The sequence below is a fragment of the Triplophysa dalaica genome, chromosome 9 (genome assembly GCF_015846415.1).
Source record: "Triplophysa dalaica isolate WHDGS20190420 chromosome 9, ASM1584641v1, whole genome shotgun sequence".
Lineage (NCBI taxonomy): Eukaryota > Metazoa > Chordata > Actinopteri > Cypriniformes > Nemacheilidae > Triplophysa > Triplophysa dalaica.
The window spans coordinates 17,237,409-17,260,317 of NC_079550.1; the positions used below are offsets into that span (position 1 = coordinate 17,237,409).

The window sequence follows — 22,909 nt, forward strand, 5'->3', positions numbered from 1 at the left end:
GCGTTTCATCTACCTTTAATTATATCAGATAAGTGAAGTGTACACCAAACAATGCTGAGAAGGGAGAAGCCAAAGCCGCGTGATGTTAATCCTACAACATTTGGGCATAAAAGCATAACGGCTAATGCTAAAGCCTTTGCTTCAGCAAGTCAAAAGAGACTTTGCAATGATGTGATGGATTCCACCAACAACATTACTCTAAAAAAGTAGTTATTAGATCTCAGTCAAACTATATATAAGGCCGTAAACCTGATGTCTTTACAATGTTGTAAATGAATGAAAGAAAAATCGAATCAAGTAAAAGTGAAACATAACCTTTTAACAGACAGTTCAAACTCATGGGAAAAATTCATTCAGGGCAAGTAAAAGAAAGTAAAATGTCAATTTCATTCTTGATTATGATAGGGCTTGGATGAAGGTTATCTCCGGTGTAGTGACAGGATGTCATTTGCCATACATCCAAAATATAAACACCAACATCCTGAAAAGCCCACCGCAGAATTTTGTCCAACTGAAGAGAATACCAGTCGCTGGTAAACACATCCTATTACAAAGACAGAAAAACACCAGAGCCAAATATTATAAAACAAATGCACACAATTAGCTGTTTATAAATATGTATGATGTGCCCCAATATATGGCAAAATGGATTTGATTCACAGGGAGTGGACATACTGATAAAATCTAAACACTTATTGCCTGCGGGCATATGTAAAGATAAGGTTGAATCAATTTTATATCAACATTAAATCGATTATCTTCAAATGGGTTTCAAAATCCATTTTTTACAAGTGATACTGTTATCCTCCTACCTTGTATCCAGTGTTGACAGTCTTGACGATAACAGTAGTTTCCGGTGCTCGCTGTAATAAATCTAGGACAGCTCTGCGGATCCTCAAGACTCTCTTGGTGAAGACATCTAATGGAAATGACGTGAAGTGGATCCCCACGTGAAATGCAACAACAGTATGAGGTCCTCCCGTCATGTCATCAATCTCATTACTGATGTAGCGCAGATTAGTCATTTCTGTTTTCTCAAAGCGCAGAGGAATACCGTGAGCCCTCCAGCGTAAGTAAATGTTGTTCATCACATCCACTGCTATCAGTGGACCTGCCTTATACTGAACATGCTGGTTCATCTGCTTCAATGCTGCAGTGAAAAACATCAGTCACAATATGATTGAATGCATTGAATGTTAATATTCACAAACAAACTATGACTGTAAGGAGAAATGACATGGTTGAATTTTAATCATGGTGAACAAATAAGACACCACTCATGCCATTTTTATTTTTAGCGAGGAGCTATCTATCTCACTTGGGACACTTTTCTCTAAAAACTCGAACCACTGTCTCATGGTAGAATCTCCCATCAAGTAGATGAGTTTGTCCTTCAGACACTGTGTTGCCGTTTGGGTTGTAAATTCACGAGTTTTACACACAAAGGACGTCCACACATCATTCAGGTAAAAGCCAGCTGGAACCGGTGTGTGCAAACCAGGACGACATTTCTCTCTAACATCTGCAGGACAAAGTGAAACGGGGGCAGGCAACAAACATTTTATCACTTCCATTTATTATTCATAATATTTAAAATGACAAAAGTAGAATTAAAAGTACCAAAGTATGGATTGAAAAGACTACTCAAGTAGCTAAAATCTGGTTAATGTTTTTCAAGATTTTGTGCTTACATACCAATTTTCATAGTTTTATTAGAAGGAAGGACATTGATTATGCTTTTTTGTCCATCGATACCTTTGTTGCTTGGGGCCCTGCCAAAGAGAACATTTCTATCATATGATACAGCATACAATTGCTAAGTAAAAAACTAAGTAAGCCAGATAAAACAAATTTACATATAATATATAAATCAAACAAACATAATTTAATCTCACAAAATCTTTGCTTCCTGAGGGGTCAGGAAGTTGATATACTCTCCAAAGGAGTGGTATACACGGGCACCGCATGGCAGAGATTTGGGTTTCTGGCAGCGCCATTCCTCTCCGGTGCGAGAATCTAGGTATTCACAACAGCACTCTACATTTTTTACCCTCTCCAGTCCATTCTTGTCCCACTTAACATTGCACTTTACAGTTTCTTTTAGCCTAATCCCATTCACCCCTGGTCCTTCAAAATATCCGAGGAAAGAAACTCTGTCAGAATTAGTTTCTCTGTGATGCTTGAGGACCTGCACAGCTTCACTCGAGTGGATCAGACGCACAGCCACTTGTGCTTGTCCCACCCACGGCAGAAGAAAACGTACAGAGTAAGAGCCGTTGAGCAAGTCCAGCACCTCCCCAAACACACTGGCCTGTGACACAAGAACATTCCTAAATAGCTGTGCCGTGCCATCAGAACACACACCACTCACACAATACACTTTAATAGATTGGAGCGATACCTTTTCTGGAGTTTTGGATGAGAACAGCTTTGCTTGAAAGAAGTCCCCTCCATAAGGTTTGGGATTATTGTTAAAATCTCTCGCATGGATCGTAACATAAAGCTCCTCCCCTATTTGGTAGCTGTCTTTCAGATTCTGAATGATGAATGTGGAGTGAGCTGGACTTGTAGATATGGAGATATTTGTAATGATTGTGCCTGGTCCAGCCCAATAGAGACCCTGGATTAAACTGGAATTACTTTCTGAGGTGATTCCAAATTTAGGGTTAAATGAGATTTTTGGTGACTGTAACAAAAAGCTGTGTGGAGGTTGATTCTCTCTTTCTTTAAACACAAAAGACCATATCACCTACAAACATATACAAGATGTTATTAGCAGTTAGCATCAGCAGTCATTTATACATAACATTTAAAAAAAAAATTTTATAATTCATGGAATAAATATGCAACATTTACTAAACAACACACATACTTTAACACACAAAACATATACGCCAAGAGGCACATTATTCAAAACTTCCAAAAACAGCATTTAACAAAACCACTTAAACAAGTTCATGACACTTAAAGTACCCTATATATATTACACTTGTATATCTCATAAAAGGAGATCATTATCTCAAACTATCTAAATATTTATAAAAATGTATGGCGATTTTAACGGAAGGAAGAATTGGACACACATATGATTTAGGGAGGATTTATCAAATTTGGATGACTATGACTCACCAGAGAGCATATAATTCCAAGGCACATTCCAATAAACAACTTCTTAAAACATGGTCTTTCCCTGTGAACTGTGAAAGCAATTCTTTGTCAGTGACGTGGGATTTCATTACATTGTTCATAACATTTTGAATAAAAACCTATTGTATTTTAGTGCCACGTTAAAATATATAACAAATTAAATCATTGTAACAAAAAAATCTTAACACTTCCTTGATAAGTTAATGTGATATAAATCAAGTGTGAATATGAAGAAAAGTTTTGCAGTAATAGATCTTATTAATGCGTAATACTGCTTGAATAAAGTATAAATATTTCTAAGGAGAAACGGTTTTCAAACTCGATGTAATATATTTTTTTAGTCTTTGCACAAAACAAATCAACACTTGACATTACACATTATGCTGTAGACCTAGTTACAATCTCAAATAAAGAAAAAACTGTATAACATTACTGCTTGCCTGCATGCCAATCTTTGAAAGTGGCCTTTCTTTCTGGGTTGACGCTGATGAAACCCTTCAATGTTAAGTAAAAAAGTCTGAAATTTGTTTTTTTTACAAATTCGGGACAAGACTGCTTGTGACACTTGACCTTCATTAAAGCCGTGATGTCATGAGACACTTGTTTTGTCATTGTAACAGTAACGTTATTAAAACAAACCAGTAACGTTATTAATATTTTCAATGGATTTTAGTGAATAGACACATTAATAAAATGTCTTATATCTATTTTTGATAAAAAAAATCTTTTACGGAGTACAAATAGCCCCCCAAAGGCAGCAAAGCTTCTTACACTACCCAAATAGCTGTATTTTCTTTGGATTAAGTAGATGCTCTTGATACTTATAAATAGTGGTAGAAAACGTTTCTATTTGCGCCTCAGTATAGTTGTGCATTAAACATTAGGCAATAAAACATTATGCAATTAATTATTATATTTATAAAAATGATTAAAGGGCCGCGATCCCAGAAAATGCACTTTTAAATGTTTATCTATCTGAAATGTAGGCGCCAGCGTGTTTGCAGAAACACCCTGTAATTAAGGGTGTTTCTGCAAGAATAGTCCATCTATTCTTTTTTTTGTAATCACCTTTAAACCACAACAGTGACACAAAACAGGCTGTTGGGGATTCCCTAACAAACTGAAGTATGCCTGCCCATGACCGTTCACAGACTCTGCCTTATGAGCGCCTAGTTCCACCATCTGCCAGAGGCATGCTGTCTGCTATTTTCAAGCAAGAGCAGATGTAGCCACTAGCCAGCGATAAAAATGTCTAAGAAACAACAAATGTGTGCCGTTGTTGGATGTAAATTGCAACATAAAAGGAAGCTGTGAGGAGACCTTTCCGACGTGCCCGGGTTCGTCCCGCTGCGACCTTGGCGGCCGGAGTTATAAACTATTGAAAGTCCCGTGCTTGATGCCAAGAACTCTGCGTCTGGAGAAGAAGCACTTATTTTAATCGAAAAACAAACATTCACCGGTCCATATCTCAGGTCCGGAAAGACTCACAGAACGAGCCAGGACTCGTTGGAAGTCAAGTCAATGCGACCCTTAAATCTGGAGCTAGAGCTTCCGGTAGCTGGAAATGTTGAAAAATCTGGTGGCCCAGCGCGAGTCGACGCGGGTCAGTATAGCATGGCTTTCAGTACCAGCTGTTCGCGATGAAGCTTCATCTCAGGAAGAAGTAAGTATTACATATCATGTTTAAATCACCTTTCTTAAATAATGTGTTTAGCATGTTAGCGGTCAGTGTTGCCACAGTTACATTGAAAAAAAAATCTGATTACTGATTACTGATTAAACCTCTAAAAAGTAAATTTGTTACTGTACAGATTACTGGATTTTAAAAGTAACTAAGTGATAGATCTGGATAGAAACATACACTTGTTTCTTGTTTATTTTATTTCATTTCATTTTATTATTCTATTTCATTTATCACATTTATTACAATATTCATCATATGTATTCATTCCTTTATTTTATTATTCACTTCTATTCATATTATTTGCTCCTTACTTTCCTGTTGTTTAACCTCATTGGGAGTTGTATTGTGTCTTATGCTGATATGAGTATCCGTTGGTCTCCATCTCAAGGTCCATAATGATGTTATGAGACAATGTTTTGATACTGTAATCTTGAATGGTTAAAAACACATATTGAATCTGTTTCTAGTCAGACGAAGTTTGGCAGAGCTTGACTGAGCATCAACGCACAACTGAGATTATTCAATAAATCATTTGTCTGTCTATTTAACATCACTTTGTCTCCTGCCTGCTGTTCTTCCCTTCAGCTCTATATCTCCCTGGTGGTTGGGTTAATGGATTGACTCACAACGGAGTTGATATCTCCAGGTGTAATTTGTTCCTGACGGAGAGAGATCTAGTAAAAACTGGACTCAAAGTTTAGATCTATAAGATCTACAAGCCATATCTCATAGTTGGATCTATCATATGGGGTTGTCTGTAACGAAGAGAAGGAAGTTATGAATGTAGAAATAACAACTCTACAGGACGGGTGTAAGGAGTTCGAAGATCAGTTCGAACAGGGTAAAAAGGAGAAAGAGAAGCAAAAACCTCCTTCTGTAAGAGAACGGAAAATCCTTAAATCCTGTGATACTGATTATGACACAGACACTGATTCTGATGAATTTCAGGTAGCAAAGGCAAGACTCAGACACTTGAGGGTTGATGTTAAAAAGAGGCCAAAAGAAAACTGAAGTTTATATTCAGAAAACAAAGGACGGAAACGTGTTAATGGATCGTGAGATTCAGGGTCGTGATGAAGTCCATTACAACTATGTGCCTGCAAACGCCAAAGACGTGTTTAAATGGTCAAAGGAGGTTGGGTATGTGAGAAAAGATCTGTCAGCCGCAGATATAAGGAATGTGAAGAAAGCTCTTGGTGATGTTTTGTATGATGAGGGCATGGCAAACCCTAGATCAGAGATAGAAGGATAGAAAAGGCTTAAGATGTGGTGCAGAAAAGCACAACAGCAAAAGGTTGACTGGAATGAGATTAGCAGATGGAAACAAAAAGCTAATGAAAATGTTGAGGATCTTGCTGAGGCTGATGTGCATTTGATGTCGGATTCACTTTTAATGTACAGCATGACTTAACAGGGGCTATACAAAAAGATCAAAACAGGTTCGGGAAGCTTGGAAAATGCCCCAAGAGGGGGGGCATAGTGTTGTGCCAGTGCAAATGGTCTATGTCAAGAAGCTGCAACATTCAGGCTTAGAACCAAGATGGGACGGTCCTTTTGTAGTCTTACTGGTTACACCTTCTGCAGTGAAATTATTAGGTAAGACTGAATGGACAAACATTAGTCACTGTAAATTAGCTTTAGCTCATACTCCCAAAAAATCGAAATGAGGCTGGCGAATCGCTGTAGGATGGAGTCGTGAGAAGAACCTTGTCTTTTATTGACTTGGGGGCCACCCTCACGATGATCATAGGGGGAGCGTGATGGGTTATTAGCTTACACCAAACTACAGCTTAGTCGTTCGGTCTCTGCTTGATTTTTGCAAGGGAGTCAAAATAGTTAAAATAAGGTCAACGCTTCAACACAGTTTGATGACATAATTTGTTTCCCCGAATGTGGAACTCCTCTGTCTCCTTTCTCTCTCCTTTTTGTTTTTGCAGATTGTCAGCAGCCTTCAAGCAGTTTGCAGAGAGATTTAGGCCTTATCATACAGAGGACACTCTGTGGCGTCAACCACCTGCAGACCGGATAAGAGGGAAGTCTCTCTATTTTCAACCTCGAGATCAGTACGCAGAGAGACCACTTTATCAAGAGTTGGTGAACTCTGGTTATGTGTCTGCATTTCAAGAACAAAGCCAATTTGAACTTCACAGACCAATGTTAGACACTCTGAGACTGCTGTCATATGACAATGCTGTATTGGCTGTAGGTTTTACTTCAACTCAAGCTGACCAATGGGTACAACATCCTGAAATAAGACCAAGTTGGACTTTAACTGTGTACACTCAATATTTGTTTTGACCTTCATTTATTCTAGATACAGGGATTTTGACATTTAAATCACATAACTGTCATACACAATTTAAAGCAGAATCTAGAGCAAAGCCAGGTCAATGGATGATTTTTTATTATCACACCATATTACTGATACTGTTACTATTTGTCATCTATTAACGTTTATTAGTTTTTAAACCACCGAGCACACCGATACGAGCTGGGTCAGGAGAATCTCTACTTCCAAAAATATCTTTAGCTTAATCCTCTGTTCACCTCGCATTGCCACTGCTGCACTCGAGCATGAGATATCGCTTGCCAGGACGGGAACACTTTTCTTGTCGCCTGTACTGTTCAGTGAACTGACTGTAAGCTTACCGGAGAGTAGTACATGTAAATGATTGTTCCGAGAGTGCCTGCTGGTTAACTACAACCTGACTGTATCCACTCCCCTCATCACATGAACTGCTCCGAGACTCAGGGGTAGCGGATCTAAATACTGCTTTATTCCACATACAAAACAGGCAATGGTCAGGGTAATCAGAAAACAGGCATAAACGAGGTCACAAGCATGGGTCGAGGCAGGAAGCAGAGGTTCCAAAACGAGAGATACAGTCCAAGGTCAAAACACTATAATCCAATAGAAGACTGCTCAGAAATGCAGTGCAACACAAAAACAAGACTTCACAAAGACAGAGAGAATGAACCAATAAGTCCGGGAAATGGGTTATGGGAAATGTAGTGTGGAAAGACAGTCCATGTGATGAGGGAAGTGCCCTCTAGTGGATTTGAGAGGGCACTCCAGCTGGTGACTGTGACCTTAGGGGTGTTTGAGTCCCCCCAAATTTCTTTGACCTATTACCATAAGCCCATCTTTAGCTTCAACTCTATTAACAGAAGCTACATTTAAAACCCCACGTTTGTGACTCCCACACTCTTTACTCAACAGGATGCCAAGAAGTTATTGGACTATTCTACATTTTGTAAAGAATACAATAATAGATCTTGAATTTTGAAAGAAGTGCTAAACAATTGTATTTTAACCCATGGTTTGAACTATAGGGGATAGCACCATCCTTCTTGTTGATCTTAAGATATCATCTGAAACTTAACATTTATTAAACAAAACAGTGTAGAGCTATGACAATTGAAGATTTTTTTATTTCATTTTTTTATTCCTGGTTTTGAAAAGTTTAACCCTAAACCAGACGTAGTACATGTTCGATTTTTTTATCTCAAAATTATCAAAAGGAGTCAATAACACAAACATGAAACATTTTCTGTCATACCAGATCGTAGACAGACAGACATCTCCAGAAAATCAGTCAGGATGGAAATCCAAACCTTTTTTTTGGTCTTAAGACCAAAGAGGTGCTTACAAAAAACTATCCCCCATTCCTCCATGACCAGGAAAAACATGTCAGGGCATGTCGTTTATGATACCATGATAAAATGCTGAGCCAAAAACTTTTATCATTTATCAGACAAAAATCTTAAACCTGGAACCAACTTACTCTTAGATAAAACAACACATAACCATTATCTCTCGATAATTTAAAACACAACCGTCAGGTTTCAAATCTGATGTGAGAACCACAGGGTGTCATTCCAGGAGGATGAAAACACATTTTATTGCAGGGATAGGCCTGCAACAGCAAAATTCATAGAAATATAAACTGTCAAACAAGACTGACAGATCATGAAAATCTCAAGCTTACCTTGATTGACCGGTTAAATGAGGAGGTCCCCAACAACATCCATAAATCATATATTTCATCAAGATTGACAGCCATAAAAGTCTCTGTTCGAGCGACGGGTTCACAGAAAGTTTGACAGGTGGTCATAAATCAATCAACATTTTGACACACAGTATATGATAACACTACTCTTGCATGCGATGTCTTTTGTGTTTTGCGTAGTAACAATAGCTTCATAATTTTAATCATAAAACAAAGGCTTAAATTAGATATGTGGGAAGAAAGCGATCGCATCACGCTGTCAATCCTCCTTACTGACCCTTATTTCCAGGCATATAGAGAAAACTAAACTAAAAACACACCATATTAAATGCTTATATTGAACAGATATGAGGCAAACACGAGTACATTTAATATAATGTAAATCTGCGAGGTGCGTGCTCCCATTGCAACGGTAAAAAAAAATTATTAATTATGTATAATTAGTCATATGACATATTGGGCCGGTGCGTCCCGGGCATCCCGAGTTCGAATCCAGGCTCGTGGTCCTTTTCCCGACCCCACCCCCTCTCTCTCATCCACTTCGCGTCCTGTCCTCTTCAAAATCACTGTCTGTCCAATAAAGGCCAAAAACGCAAAAAATAAATCTTAATATATATATATATATATATATATATATATATAATTAAGATTTTTATGATAATGTAGCCAAGGCATTCAAAGACGCATTCTGTGTGAATGGCCGGTCACGTGCAACAGTGAAAAGGGACCCCGCTGAAACATTGTCGCGCTCCGCCCTTTACACATGTTGTTTAAGTGACATACACGGTAATGTGTTACATAAAAAATTCATATCATAACAAAAATACTCATCATTATTCGGTATGAACCAGTTTATTGCCCAGCCCTACCACACCTTTCTGTTTCTAATTTAATGCTCTATGAGTTGAGCTAGGAACACTTTAATTATTTTAATTGTTGTTTCAATAGCTTTTGTTATTTTATTGTTCTTTAAATGAAACCAGTGCCTAAATGGAACCAGTAACAAGACACCAAATATTAAATGTGGATTTCTAACAATATTCTTGTGACATGACATTTCAATCACTTAATATAATTTTGATGCTTTTATTAACATGTTTAAATAATATACAGTTCAGGGTTTGTCATGCTTGTGTTTAAAGCATTTTACAATCACTTACACTGTAAAAAATTAACTGTGAAATTGCACTGTGCAACTGCACTTTCACACTGTGCAAAATCCTGACATCAATATTTTGTAAACAGGAAAACATGGAAGTTTTGTAAATTTACTATAATATTTTGTAAAGGCAAACAATAATGTTGTAAAACACAGAACCAAACAAAAATGTAAATTTAGGAATATGTTAAAATAACCATATTTGTTTGAATATTTACACATTTCAGTAATTTATTGAGAGAAAAATTGTAAAGCATTTCAATGCCATTTAAAATACTATATGTAATAAAAATATTGTTGGCAGGCACATTTTCAATAGCCAGGCTACAGAAAGAAAATGTATTCATGAATGTATTGATAAATTCATGTTTTACTCAACAAATAAAAATGTTTAAGTAAAGCAATATTATATTAATATAAAGAGTTTGCAACGTATCTATTTTGAATTATAATACACCTGACAAGATATTAGGAGTTAACAATGAAATTGCCAAATATCAGCTGGTAATGAAATTACATACATGTGTACATCTGTGTCTTTCAAATGGGCAGTTAAGGGTTAAGTACAATGACTGTTTATCAGTTCCTTGTTTTATACTTTTATATGTTAATACAATAAAAATATTAGATTTAAAATAAATTGATTTGTAGAAATATTCATTATGCCTTGTCAATGTTCAATTCTCATGTAAATGAGAGACTCGTGTAAATGAAACGTTTGATTATCGAGGGAGCAGCCATTTTGACAAAGTTCATTGATCATTTCAATTTGTTGTAACGCACCAATGTGATCTCGCTGCATGGAGACATCGCTAACTGCCGCATTAGTAAGTGAAGAGTTCGGTTTCCTCAAACCTGAGAGACATTTTTGTACACGTTTTGATGATTTTGCCTGGCTGGAGGTTATTTACAAGTTTTTTCTTAACGCTCAGCTCTTTCAATATGTCCCGTTCCTGCTTAGTGGGTTTTTGAGTGTCACACGAGCAGGTCAAGAATTTAGAAATAAAGGGATTTTATAAGTTTTCTTCAAAATGATCACCTGTCATTTTTGTTGAAAACACAAGAGACGTTGAGGGGTTATGTACTGCCCTGCAAAGTTCATAGGAACGAATCCCATTGATTATTTAAATGTGTTGGCGCAAACTGCAGACGGACATTTTGTAGTTACGCAGCTTCTTAAGCTCATTTTTATCGCAATCACAATGAGTCTGCACCCTCTGTTCCTGCTGGAGCCGTTGTTACAGATTTTAAATGTGCCATTTCATTGTGTGATCAACAATTTCACACAGTTATAGAACTCTTATTCCACTTAAAAGTCCATATAGTGGAGGGCTGACCTGTAGCATGTCCAGTAACGGGTTGTAAAAATATGTTTAGTGTAAAATCATCATTTACTGCTCATATGTCCAGGAAGCACAGAGCATGTTCTGTTGAAAGCATAAGTGACAATTATAATGAAGCTATTTCTCTGTCTTCTACTCTCATTACATGTGAAGATGCCCCCCAGAGCTCAAATGATCCAACAACAAATGACAGCATTGAATTGGCACGTCATTGTAATGAGTCATTTCTTACAAATATATGTTAACTGTACCTGAAATTGCAAGGGCAGCCCCTACTTACAGCTTCAACCATACATAATTGTTGAAGAGATGCAAAATGTGCATGAATTGGGTCAAGATTACACTTTAGGTAAACTACAATTACTTTTAAAAATTGACATGTGTCTAACAGATGAAGTTGTTAGTAAAGTATGTGATTGTGTAAAGGATTCAGATTTGTTCTCTTTCTGTCAACATGGACCACTGAGAACAATATATTTAAGAGCTCAGATATTTAAACAAATGTTCAATTACATAGAGCCTAAAAAAGTACATTTAGAAAGTATGACACCAAGGTTTGCATACTACATACCTGTTAAGCAAGTGTTGAGTAATTTACTGGAATCAGAATTCTAGAAGAATTTAGTCTCACAACCATCGTGTGAACAAGACATGGATGTTCTTAGTAAAATAACTGATGGCAAAAGCTTCAAGTCTAACCAGTTCTTCACTGAAAGTCCCAAAAGCCTAAAGCTAATTCTTTACCAGTATGCTTTTGATATTGTTAATCCCCGCGGCTCTGCTAAAAGGAAGTAAAACGTTTATCTTTCTGTAGGTAATTTCCCTGCTCATGTGCTATCCAATATTGATCACATGTCCCTTGTCTTATTGTGTGTAGAGAATAACTTCAAATCATTTGGATGTGCTAAGATTTTCTCTGAGATATTGGTGGGTTTAAAGGATTTGGAGGAAAATGGAATAAATGTAGGTGGTCGAATGATCAAAGGAGGTTTGTATTGTATTGCCGGTGATACTGTGGGTTGAAACGAGGTGAGAGACACGACACAGACAGAAGGGGTGATACCAACAACCCCACTGGGGTTTTTATTCCACAGCTCAACAATAAACAATAGAAAAGGTGTCATCCGGGGTGCTTGTAATATATAGTCCGCCAGTCAGTGCTCGTGCGGGTAGGTCGTTCCAGTTCTTGTTTCCCTAGCTGTCCCTTCACTCTCTCAACCTGGGGGTCAAACGAGGACAGCGGTGGTTGCGAATCAACCACGACCCAGAGTGGTGTGAGCACACGGCTTTTATGCTGGGCCGTTTCCAGGGTGCAGTGATCCTAGGTCGGCGCCTCGCCACATTCCCCCCCCCAAGCGTCGACCTGGTAACTGGGGAGCTCCTATCGGAACCTTGGGAAGATAGTAGGGGTGGGAGGGAAAATGTTGCCTTACAGTCCGACCCATACTGACTGGAAGACGGCCTGAACAGGCTGGCTGGAGGACGGATTGGATCGTCGGCTGATACACTCTCTGTACAACTTCGCCGACCGGCATCCGAATGGGACTCCCGCATGGGCAGCTGATTTGCTGTTTGCGCTGAGGCCAGTTCAAGCCTGTAAAGTCCTTGCTGCTTTGAAGCTGTCATGTAAGTCATTTATTGCAGTAAAGACTGTAACCAGTGCCCAATGTAGCTGGCATAAAATATCTAAAAGGTTGGAAATAGAACAACCTTCACATAGGATAATTATTGGTTTTGTGTGTTTATGCAGGTCAGACTCCTGAAAGCAGCAGCTCATCTGTTGATGCCTTGCCAGAAACTTCCACAACCTTGCAGTCATTTTCACCTTAAAGTTCACCATCAACCTCTTCCATCAACTCGCAAAGCCCTAACACAAGGCTGGGTGGACACCTTTCATGTACCATGGGATGAGTTACCACAGGAACTGATGCAGTTATTAGAGTGTGGGAAACGACCAAGTCCACAAATGAGAAGAGAGTTGGTCTGGATTATAGTTCATTAGATGATGCGAAAAAATCCCTGCCCAGGTAAAAAGAGTACTACTGGAGTTGCCAAAAAGATGGTAAAGAAATATCCTAGATCTCTGCAAGACATTATAGAGGGAGATGTTATTGGTCCAGGGTCCCACTCTTTGGTCAAGCAACTGCAATATAGGATTGAAAACGTGAAAAGATCAACGAGCCCAAAATTAAGAAAACAAAAGCATCCCACTAATGAGGCTGACAAAGATGAAATCCCGCTTGAACAGAGAGCAGCAATGCAGGATACATATGGCTGCATTAACTGGGAATTAAATCCCTTCCTCTTGGAGAGACCCCAGAGAGTCAGCAACAAAAGAAAGAACAACTGAAGATGATGTTTCAGCAAAATGATACAAATATAGAAGAGGTCAAACGTCTCATGAAGTTGACTTTCTACACACAGCGTAAACAAGAGAACCAGGGGGATAATATAAAATGCCTTCTGGAAGAGTGGCCATTTTGGTTCAACAAACTTGGAATGGCGGTCCACTTCAAGGAACATACTGGAATTGGGCTTTGAAGGGAATACGACTCTTGAACTACTTCGATACTGTTGGTGTGGACGAGAACAAAAAGTTCATGCAGGCTGTAACAACCTTGAAAGTGATTAGGGGGGAGCTGAGTGATTGCTCTGTAGATGTCAAAGAGATGTTGTTGCTTTTGTGATCTTACTTCAATGAGAAGGAAGATGCAATGTTCTGTTATGTTGAGGACACCTGCCTGGCAGAAGAAGTACACATGGACCAAGTTTGTTTGACTCCCACCCTTGATCCTGCTTTTCTGCAAAACGGTTCATGCTGTGTGTGGATCAAAACTATGTACTTGACAACCTCCCAACATTTCCGCCATGTGCATGATGTTTGGGAGCTACTATTGCTTCAACATCCATTACCTATCAGACCAGGGATCAAACTTGGAGTTTCTGCAGAGGTATGTAATCTTGGATAGGCTTTGTGCAACAATTTAAATTTATTGAACAGAAAAAATAATGGTAGAAATTGCATTAACTTAGGTTTCTCAGTTATGTTTAATTATTTATAGCTTGAGTGAAAAAATTGTGGGTTATATAATTGTTAATAAAGCTAATTTACAATAATATTTTTTTCCTAGGTGTTTTTTCATCCATCATCCATTTCTTACAGTAAATTTCCGTACATTTTACAGAATTTTTATTTTACAGTGTTCCCGTGTTTGTAATGGATAAATCATCATTAAACCCCTTTTGGATTTGCGTGTTTGTGGTGCATTTCCATTCATCCTCCTCCGTGTCTACCCGTGACATGAATATTCGGTACAAATGTTCATCATGATAACGTTCTAAAAAAAACCAATAGATTCTTATTCTTTCATATAGACCGCGAACATCCTCACGGCTGAATAGCGGTTGAGCACCACCTGAAGACTCGTCAAATATAAGAAAGCGAACATTCGTTTTATCTTTGATAAGAAAAATTGGTTCGTCTTGTGTTCTTTTCGCTTTTTCCGCATCTCCCGCAATCTGAATGGGCCTCAACATCCAACGTCGAATCAACTTTAAATTGGTATGACTAATGACCTTGGCTTGTAAGAGACAGTGGGAGAGAGATCACTACTCCTGAAAAGCGAAACCTTTCCTTCGCGGGGCAGTAGTACTGGTGTCATTTTTTCCATATACCTATAAAGCTATAAACAGGGATTCACATAAGTGGTGCGCATGCGCACCCAAAATAAAAGATGCGCTATGTAAATAAGTTTAGTAAGCTCATTTGCTTTCTAACATGGTTGAAAGCTTTTAATGCACAAGTACAATTACAATCACTGTTTCAAAGAGCCTAAATGTATTACTGGATAAGATTTACGATTGAACTGAATGCTGCTAAAACTTATGTGGTTTGTTCCCGGTGTTTAACGGACCCTGGGTCTAAATGTATGAGGCGCGGAAGTTGACAAAAGTAAAGCGAATGCCGAGAGAGGGGTTGAATGATGTGAATACGCGCGAGATGATGTGAATACGCGCGAGAGGGTGCAAACCATAAACGTGCGCAAGAGGAAAAGTTTATTGTTCTTTAAAAGTAACTTTTTTAAAAGGTAAATATTATTTGTCACACTATGTGCAGTGTGAGCACCAAACCGAATCTCCAGGTGCTCTCTTGAGATTCCGATAAATTAGGAATGAATGGGAAACAGTGAGTCGCCGAGAAGCTGAAGCCATAGTGGGGAGGTTTTTTGTTGATGAACTTGAGCAGACATCTTACAGATGTATCTGTACTATCTGGGTTAATTCAGCATCTTAATACTAAACCAAGTTTGTCAACCATCTATTCTTAAATGTAGCATTTTGGTTCTCCACTAACTTTTATGGAAGTATTTTAATGACATTAGTCTTTGAAGCAAAAAAGCATGTTGAATTACCACTAATCAAAAATAATCCTGTTGCATTACCAGTGCTTGCATGTTTAGAGTCTGCAATTCAATATGGTTGTACATTTAAGCTGTGAATATTTCAAATTGAAACATTTCACACTCCGTTTCATCGTCTAAAAATAAAATAATCAAAATTCACCTTTTAAATTTCATTAAAAAAATTCAACTTGGTTTTAAATAGAACCTTTAATATTCGACAGATAATTTTCAGTCCATATTATTTCGATATAAAAATTTGCTTCCACAAATTCGGGGTTCAAATTCGGCTTGAAATTCGAGGAAAAGCAATAGAGCGCCTATTCCACAAATGCATGATCTCTTCCTGCTGCCTGACCGCTTCACCAGCAGGTGCTGCAAGTCGGTTCTGACGTAGATCACAGCAAGAAATGCAGATACTCTTTATATGTTTGCCACATAGTCCACACATCTGCTCGATTAAATGAATTTAGTTGTTCTCATAGATAGCTTCTTAGGCATCATCAACAGTTTCAGAATTTTTTACTGAAGCTTGCACTGCCAGTAGTCTGCACAGACACACTCTAGGCCTATTTTGCTCAGACTTTGATTGCTCTCCTGCCCTGTCTTGAAGGAAATAGGTTATTTTTTACTTCAACACATCATGTTCACATAAATATTATGCATCATCAACATTTACAGTACATTTATTATGCTAAAAGCGGTCAAATACCGAGATCTCAATCAGCATCTTATTGATAACTGCTCCGATTTTAACACGTAAGCAACTCTCCAAGTAAGTGCTTCTTTATATGAAAAAGCAGCAATTTCTACAGACTTTCTTTTTATTTTCCTTACATGATCTTGTTTTAATTTGCGACTCTCAGATAATGTTGGATGTTGTTGAATTGTGGAAATCTTGAGTTGCTGTCTGTTAATGAAATGCAAAAAAGTCAATCAATCACGGTATTAACCTAATTATGTCTGGCAAAGTTTGGTGTAACAAATATTTGTTGTTTACATAACAATTAAACAGATTTAATTTGTGTCTTTCGAGTCGATTCGGTAAAAGCAATTTCATATTAAATTACCAGAGACCCGATACCATATCGGACACGACCTTTTGTCAACTTTTTAGACCCGAAGCTGCTGGGACCCATAAGGACCTCTAACATACCTGTACACTTCAACGCAAGGTGTCTAAAATGTATGTGTACAGTTCAGTTAAATGATCAAGTTTACCCTCTTAAAACTTATGCTGACTGAATGAGATGCGAACATTTTGCTGAATATCCGCAACATGCATGGTGGCATGGTGGAACAAAAACGTTATAAGCTTATAAGGTTGTTAAGTGCTTGTAGCCTCTACTCTATCACTTTAGCGTCCACGGACCAGGCCATCACAGCCGGTGTACCTTGCTAAAATGCTTAATGTTGCTTTATCTTTAGACCAGATGACCAAAATTAGTATAGCTTACACCTTCTAATAATAATAATACATTTTAGGATGTCCAGGCGTATTTCTTACATAGGCTAAAAACATAACCGGAGGAAAAACAATGAAGCGAGTTAGGTAGGTGTCTTTATTATTGCAGCATTTAATTTTGTTTTTTATTCATTCGTTCATTTAGCCTAAAAGGCTATAATTGGGTTTATTTTTCGTTCTGACCTTTGTTTAAGTTTAAGCATTCATATCCTACATTTACAAAATACTTTACAATTACGTTTTTAAGAAAATACTTATTTTAACATGTTATTATATTGTAGATTATTTTACGTTCTGATAAAAATGGTTCATGGCTTGTTCTTATATCTGTTTAAACTACTTTTTCATTTTACTACTGTAGTCAGTTTTAAATGGAAATTTATTGCTTTTTTTCCTATTTAGTTTAATACCAAAATAAAATGTTTCATTTGAATCGTTAAGTTTATTCTGATGGTGTTATGAACCTAATGTAATGCTTTAAAATCTTGTTGAATTGTTTTCTGGCACATTTAATCATATACCGTTGCATGTGTCATTAAAATAGATTCATGAAACTAACTTATTTTATTTTAAAAACTCACAGTACACAGTATGGTTCAGTAAAGCACTGTTATATATCCATTTTTTTTCATCCCCAAAACTCAAACCATTATTTGATGACTTAAGACGGTGCTTATCAATAGCATAATTTTATGTTTGTATTTGGCAAGCTACAGAAATTATTTGAAAGAACTTACCCACATGATCTTAACCAATATGGTTTTTCTCCTGTGTAACATATTGCTTTATTGCTCCCTGAACTCTTTTTAAGTTAATATGAATAAAAATGCTAAATGCTGCAAAATGACTTAATGTTAATTTATCATATGCACGTAAAACGTAATGGATGCGTTTAAATAGCTAGCCAAATACAAACATAAAGTCGTACTCTCTAGAGAGACAGTACAAGGAAATCGGGTAGAATATTTAAATAATTAAAATAATATCATAAATGCATGTCTAGTCCAATGATTCCAGGCCACCTGGAATTGTCCCCATGCTCCATGTCCTTTCCAGGGCTGATAGTGGTGAGCTAAGCTGCCAGTACAAACAGTACATTTTTGCTTGATGATGCCTAAGAAGCTATCTATGAGAACAACTAAATTCATTTTATCGAGCAGATGTGTGGACTATGTGGCAAACATATAAAGAGTATCTGCATTTCTTGCTTTGATCTACGTCAGAACCGACTTGCAGCACCTGCTGGTGAAGCGGTCAGGCAGCAGGAAAGGATCATGCATTTGTAGAATCGGCGCTCCATTGCTTTTCCTTGGATTCCCGGATGTGAAACTTTGAATTTCAAGCCGGATTTGAACCCCAGAATTTGTGGAAGCGAATTTTTATATCGAATTAATATGGACAGAAAATTATCTGTCGAATATTAAAGTTTCTATTTAAAACCAAGTTTAATTTTTTTTAATGCAATTTAAAAGGTGAATTTTGATTATTTAATTTTTAGACGATGATGTTTCAATTTAAAATATTCACAGCTTAACTGTACAACCATATTGAATTGCAGACTCTAAACATGCAAGCACTGGTAATCAGAGGCGGTCTTAACATAGAGGCATAGGTAGGCGGCTGCTTGGGGCCCCCTACCAGCGGTCATAATAGGTGGGCCCCGAACCAACCTTATTTTTTATTTTTATAAAATTTAAAATAAAAAATAAACAAAACCCTTATCATCATGAACACTTCAAAGCATGGTAAATTGTATTAATATTCTTAAGAAATACGTTGAAACTTTGAAGTAGTAGTTAAAATGTTTCATGTTTATCTGTCACTACACACATACACCCCCTTCTATCACAATGAAATGGACTCGTCCGTAACCGTGCGCGCTGCGCGGCGCGAAAGATAAACACAGAGTGACAGGACTGGGTTTGTACACAAACAGAGACGAATCACGACAAAAATAAACGCGAAAATGAAACGGTCTTACCCAAGCGGCTCAGATAAAAGAAAAAAGCGAAAAGACATCGATAAATACTTTGCAAAGATGACAATTTTTTTTAGTGCTGTTGTTGAGGACACTGACAGGAACAACAACGGCGTCCAAACTGTACAGGCCTGTACAGCAGCAGCAGCAGCTAGCAGTGAAGTGGCGCTAAATAACGTGAACCAAGATGAAATTGAAGAGGACTTCACGTTGTTGCCGCCCGCTGTCACCGGCGACAGTGTCAATGACGTGGAAGAGTTGTCCAGTGGTGGCCACTTTGACACTGATGATGACCATGATGGGGCTTTGGTGAGTCAACCGCCTAGTTTAGCTAGTAATAGCCACAGCCCTACACTGATAAAAAATATTTTGTGGTGACGTAAATAACGTTACTACAGAAAAACCGAATTTAACCCTTGTGTAATTTAATCCAGGGGTCAGCTGTGGCCTGGTGGTTAGAGAGTTGGGCTTGTGATCAGAAGGTTGCTGGTTCAAATCTCAGTGCCAGCAGGTCATTACTGAAGTGCCCTTGAGCAAGACACCTTACCCCTGATTGATCTGCAGTGATGTGTCACTGTATACAAACTACTTGTAAGTCGCTTTGGACAAAAGCGTTTGCCAAATGAATAAATGTAAATGTTATGTTGGGGATGTTTTCGTCCACTATGTGTTGCTGTTGAGTGTTATTTTGGCCACAACTTTCTCTTTGTCACAGAAAATGGAATGATTGTTGGTGACAAATCTTATTTTGACACATATTTTGGGAAAATGCTTTGAACATTTTTCAAAACTAAACGATATTCAATTTTTTGCATAAATCTGTTAATCAACCTCAGTCCTTATCAAAACTGATAAATGTTTAAGGAAAAATCCTGGAAATGTTTACTCTTTTTATTGCAAATGATTTTTTCAAAAACTGTAAAGAACACACACAAAACGACTTAATTTCAATATAAAAAGTGATTGTGTACTGGATTTTTTGTGAAAAATTAGTAACAACATTGGCTTTGATGCATTGTTAGTTTTTGTGCATAATCAGATTACACTTTTTCTCCCTCATTTACTGTCCGTGGGTGTTTTTGCCCAGTTGACTTCCATTAAAACAACATTTTGTGATTGCATAGCCATGACACCATATAATCATGCATTCTGATTGGTGGTGGTTTTCCCTTCTGGGAAGAGGTACAATTTGTAATTGTACAAATATAACAGAGTATAACAGCATATAAATGAGGAAGAAAAAATAAAAAGCTGCACAAAAACTAACAATGAATCAAAGCCAATGTTGTTCCTAATCTTTCACACCCCAAGACTTTGATAAAAGGTAAAAAAATATCCAGTCCACAATCACTTTTTATAATGAAAAGTCATTTTGTGTATTTTCCCCCAAATCAGTGACATCCTTGATGAACTTGATGAAAATCCTGGAGTTTTGATCAGGACTGAGGTTGATTAACAGATTTATGCAAACAAAATTGAAAGTATTTATCTGATACATTTTTACAGCAGTTTGATTCAGTGGATGTTTTTTCTGTGTATTGTGTACAAAGTATTGATGTCTCTGTGTTCAGTTGCCACATTATTTCTTTGTAGATATAGTAGCTACACAATATCTATTGTGTTCATGGATATTTTTAATTACATTTTTTGAAATGTTATATTGATTTGATCTTAAAAAAATAATAAACAGTGCTAGTTTTCCTGGCATTTTGGCAAAGACGTGTTAAGCCTTATTCTCTATTGGGATCCATCGTGACTATTAGTTTGTGTGGTGGTACACTTTGTGTGTTCTCTGCTGTCCATCTTCATTTTGAAGTAAATATTTTTCTTTTAAAGATCGGATAGTGGGGCCCCATACACACCTTCGCCTTGGGCCCCCAATTTGCTAAATCCGCCACTGCTGGTAATGCAACAGGATTATTTTTGATTAGTGGTAATTCAACATGCTTTTTTGGTTCAAAGACTAATGTCATTAAAATACTTTCATAAACTTGACTTGATAAATTTTGTTCCTTTTTCTTTCAGTCTAAACTAAATGAAGACAACTACATAATGCTTTATTAAAAAAGTCATTCACTTTTTAATTTATAAAACAGATTTGCTTAATAAAAAATAAAGCGAAATTGAAAACTTACCGTATTCCTCTCGATTCCCAAGTTCCATTTTATTAACTAAGGACTTCTTTCAAATGACTGTTTGCTTGTCTATCTGAGTTATGCCGGTTTCTTCTCTCTATAGGTTGCACTTCCAGAATGATCGGAATGTTTTGCGTGCAGATGAAACGTGGACGATCCAGGTGAAGGGTTGAGGCAGAGTGGGTATATACATACTGCAGTTTTTTAAACAACCTGTCCAAAACTAGTCGTCTAAGCAGGATCTGTTGAAACAAAAGCACAACAGATGCTCATACAATTACACATTCTTAATTAGTTGTCATCATACGTAGTAATATTACAAATGGTAGTTCTTATAGTGGTTACAAATATTTCCATAACTAATAGCAATTATTAGGATTAGGGTCTCGAGGCAAATTCCACAATTACTTTAAATGTGGAGTCCAATACAAATATAGTGAATTTCACATTTATTTTATTGTGATCATATTGCTTGGACGAAGTAAACAACTTCCTTACTTGAGTGAAAGAACAGCTACTACTGGTTAAATATTACTCCACTATAGGTAAAGGTTGTAAAGACAGATTCTTACTTAAGTAAAAGTAAAGAAGTACTTGCTTTTATTAGCACTCATACTAAAAGTAAATTTCCTTTATGTTAATGGTCCAATGTTTTATTGTCACATACCTTATGCCTCTGAAGCAACCATCTGAATACACTGAGTGCACTGTCAAATCTAATTAGTTGATATTACTAAATAAAAGCATGCAAACCGATTGCCTTAAAAAAACTAAGTAAAGTGAAATGGTATTGTTGAGTTCAAGTAACTTAAAATATAAGTTCAGATGTACTCTTGACTTAGTTTGGAGTACTCAGAATTAACTATTTTTACCAACTTAAGAATTTCCATTGGATTTATCGCATCCATCATTGGAGTTTTAAGTTCACTAAAAATATTGTTTAACTTCACATAAATATTATTCTAAAAATGCATAAATCAAACACCTTGACTTGTGGAACACAAAATGAGCAAGAGGAGACTGATCTCAGAACTGTATGCACAGACTATGCTCATTGGTAAAAAAAACACGAGGTTCAAAGACCCTAATTACATGCACCTTTCTTCTAAACAATTGTAACCACAAAACTGAAAAATATGTCAAATTCTTCTAAATATCTAAGAGAAGTGAACATTAAACTCTATCAAGTCTTTAACTTTACTAAAAACATATAAAATAATCATATTTTTTAAAATGTACTCTCCTAATGCAGTCTGGCGCAAAGCATGCTGGGAATCTTTTCTGCGTTCATGTAGGATCTGCTCTCGCTGGTGTAGTAAAGTAATTGCTTCGCTTGCCGCCACTTGCTTGATTTAAGTCAAATATACTAAAGGTGAAAAGTAAATTGTTTTATTTCCCCTGCAAGTAATCGTAACTTAATAAAAACTAGTAAAATGTATACATTTTGACAACTGAGTAAAGTTAACAAATAATTTGTAAGTAAGGACAACTATTAGATTTTACAGTGTGTTACACAGTATCAGTGGTATTAAAGTAGTTGTTCACTTAAAATTTTGCCCCCATTGACTTTGCCCCAAAGTAGTTTTTA

The 22,909-nt window shown here is 37.0% G+C and overlaps 1 protein-coding gene across 3 annotated transcripts in view; it reads right to left on the reverse strand.

Annotated features, from left to right (window-relative positions):
- The window catches only part of LOC130428347 (NXPE family member 3-like), a 25,255-nt gene continuing 2,346 nt past the window's right edge, over nt 1–22,909 (reverse strand). For all 3 annotated transcript variants that reach the window (XM_056756292.1, XM_056756291.1, XM_056756293.1), the window contains exons 2-9: nt 21,322–21,563; nt 3,130–3,197; nt 2,402–2,749; nt 1,896–2,311; nt 1,696–1,772; nt 1,319–1,522; nt 813–1,150; nt 1–544 (exon numbers count right to left, since the gene is read on the reverse strand). In XM_056756292.1, coding sequence (XP_056612270.1) covers nt 350–544; nt 813–1,150; nt 1,319–1,522; nt 1,696–1,772; nt 1,896–2,311; nt 2,402–2,749; nt 3,130–3,197; nt 21,322–21,349 — 1,674 coding nt within the window. In that variant the 5' untranslated portion in view covers nt 21,350–21,563 and the 3' untranslated portion in view covers nt 1–349. The remainder of the gene's footprint in view (nt 545–812; nt 1,151–1,318; nt 1,523–1,695; nt 1,773–1,895; nt 2,312–2,401; nt 2,750–3,129; nt 3,198–21,321; nt 21,564–22,909) is intronic.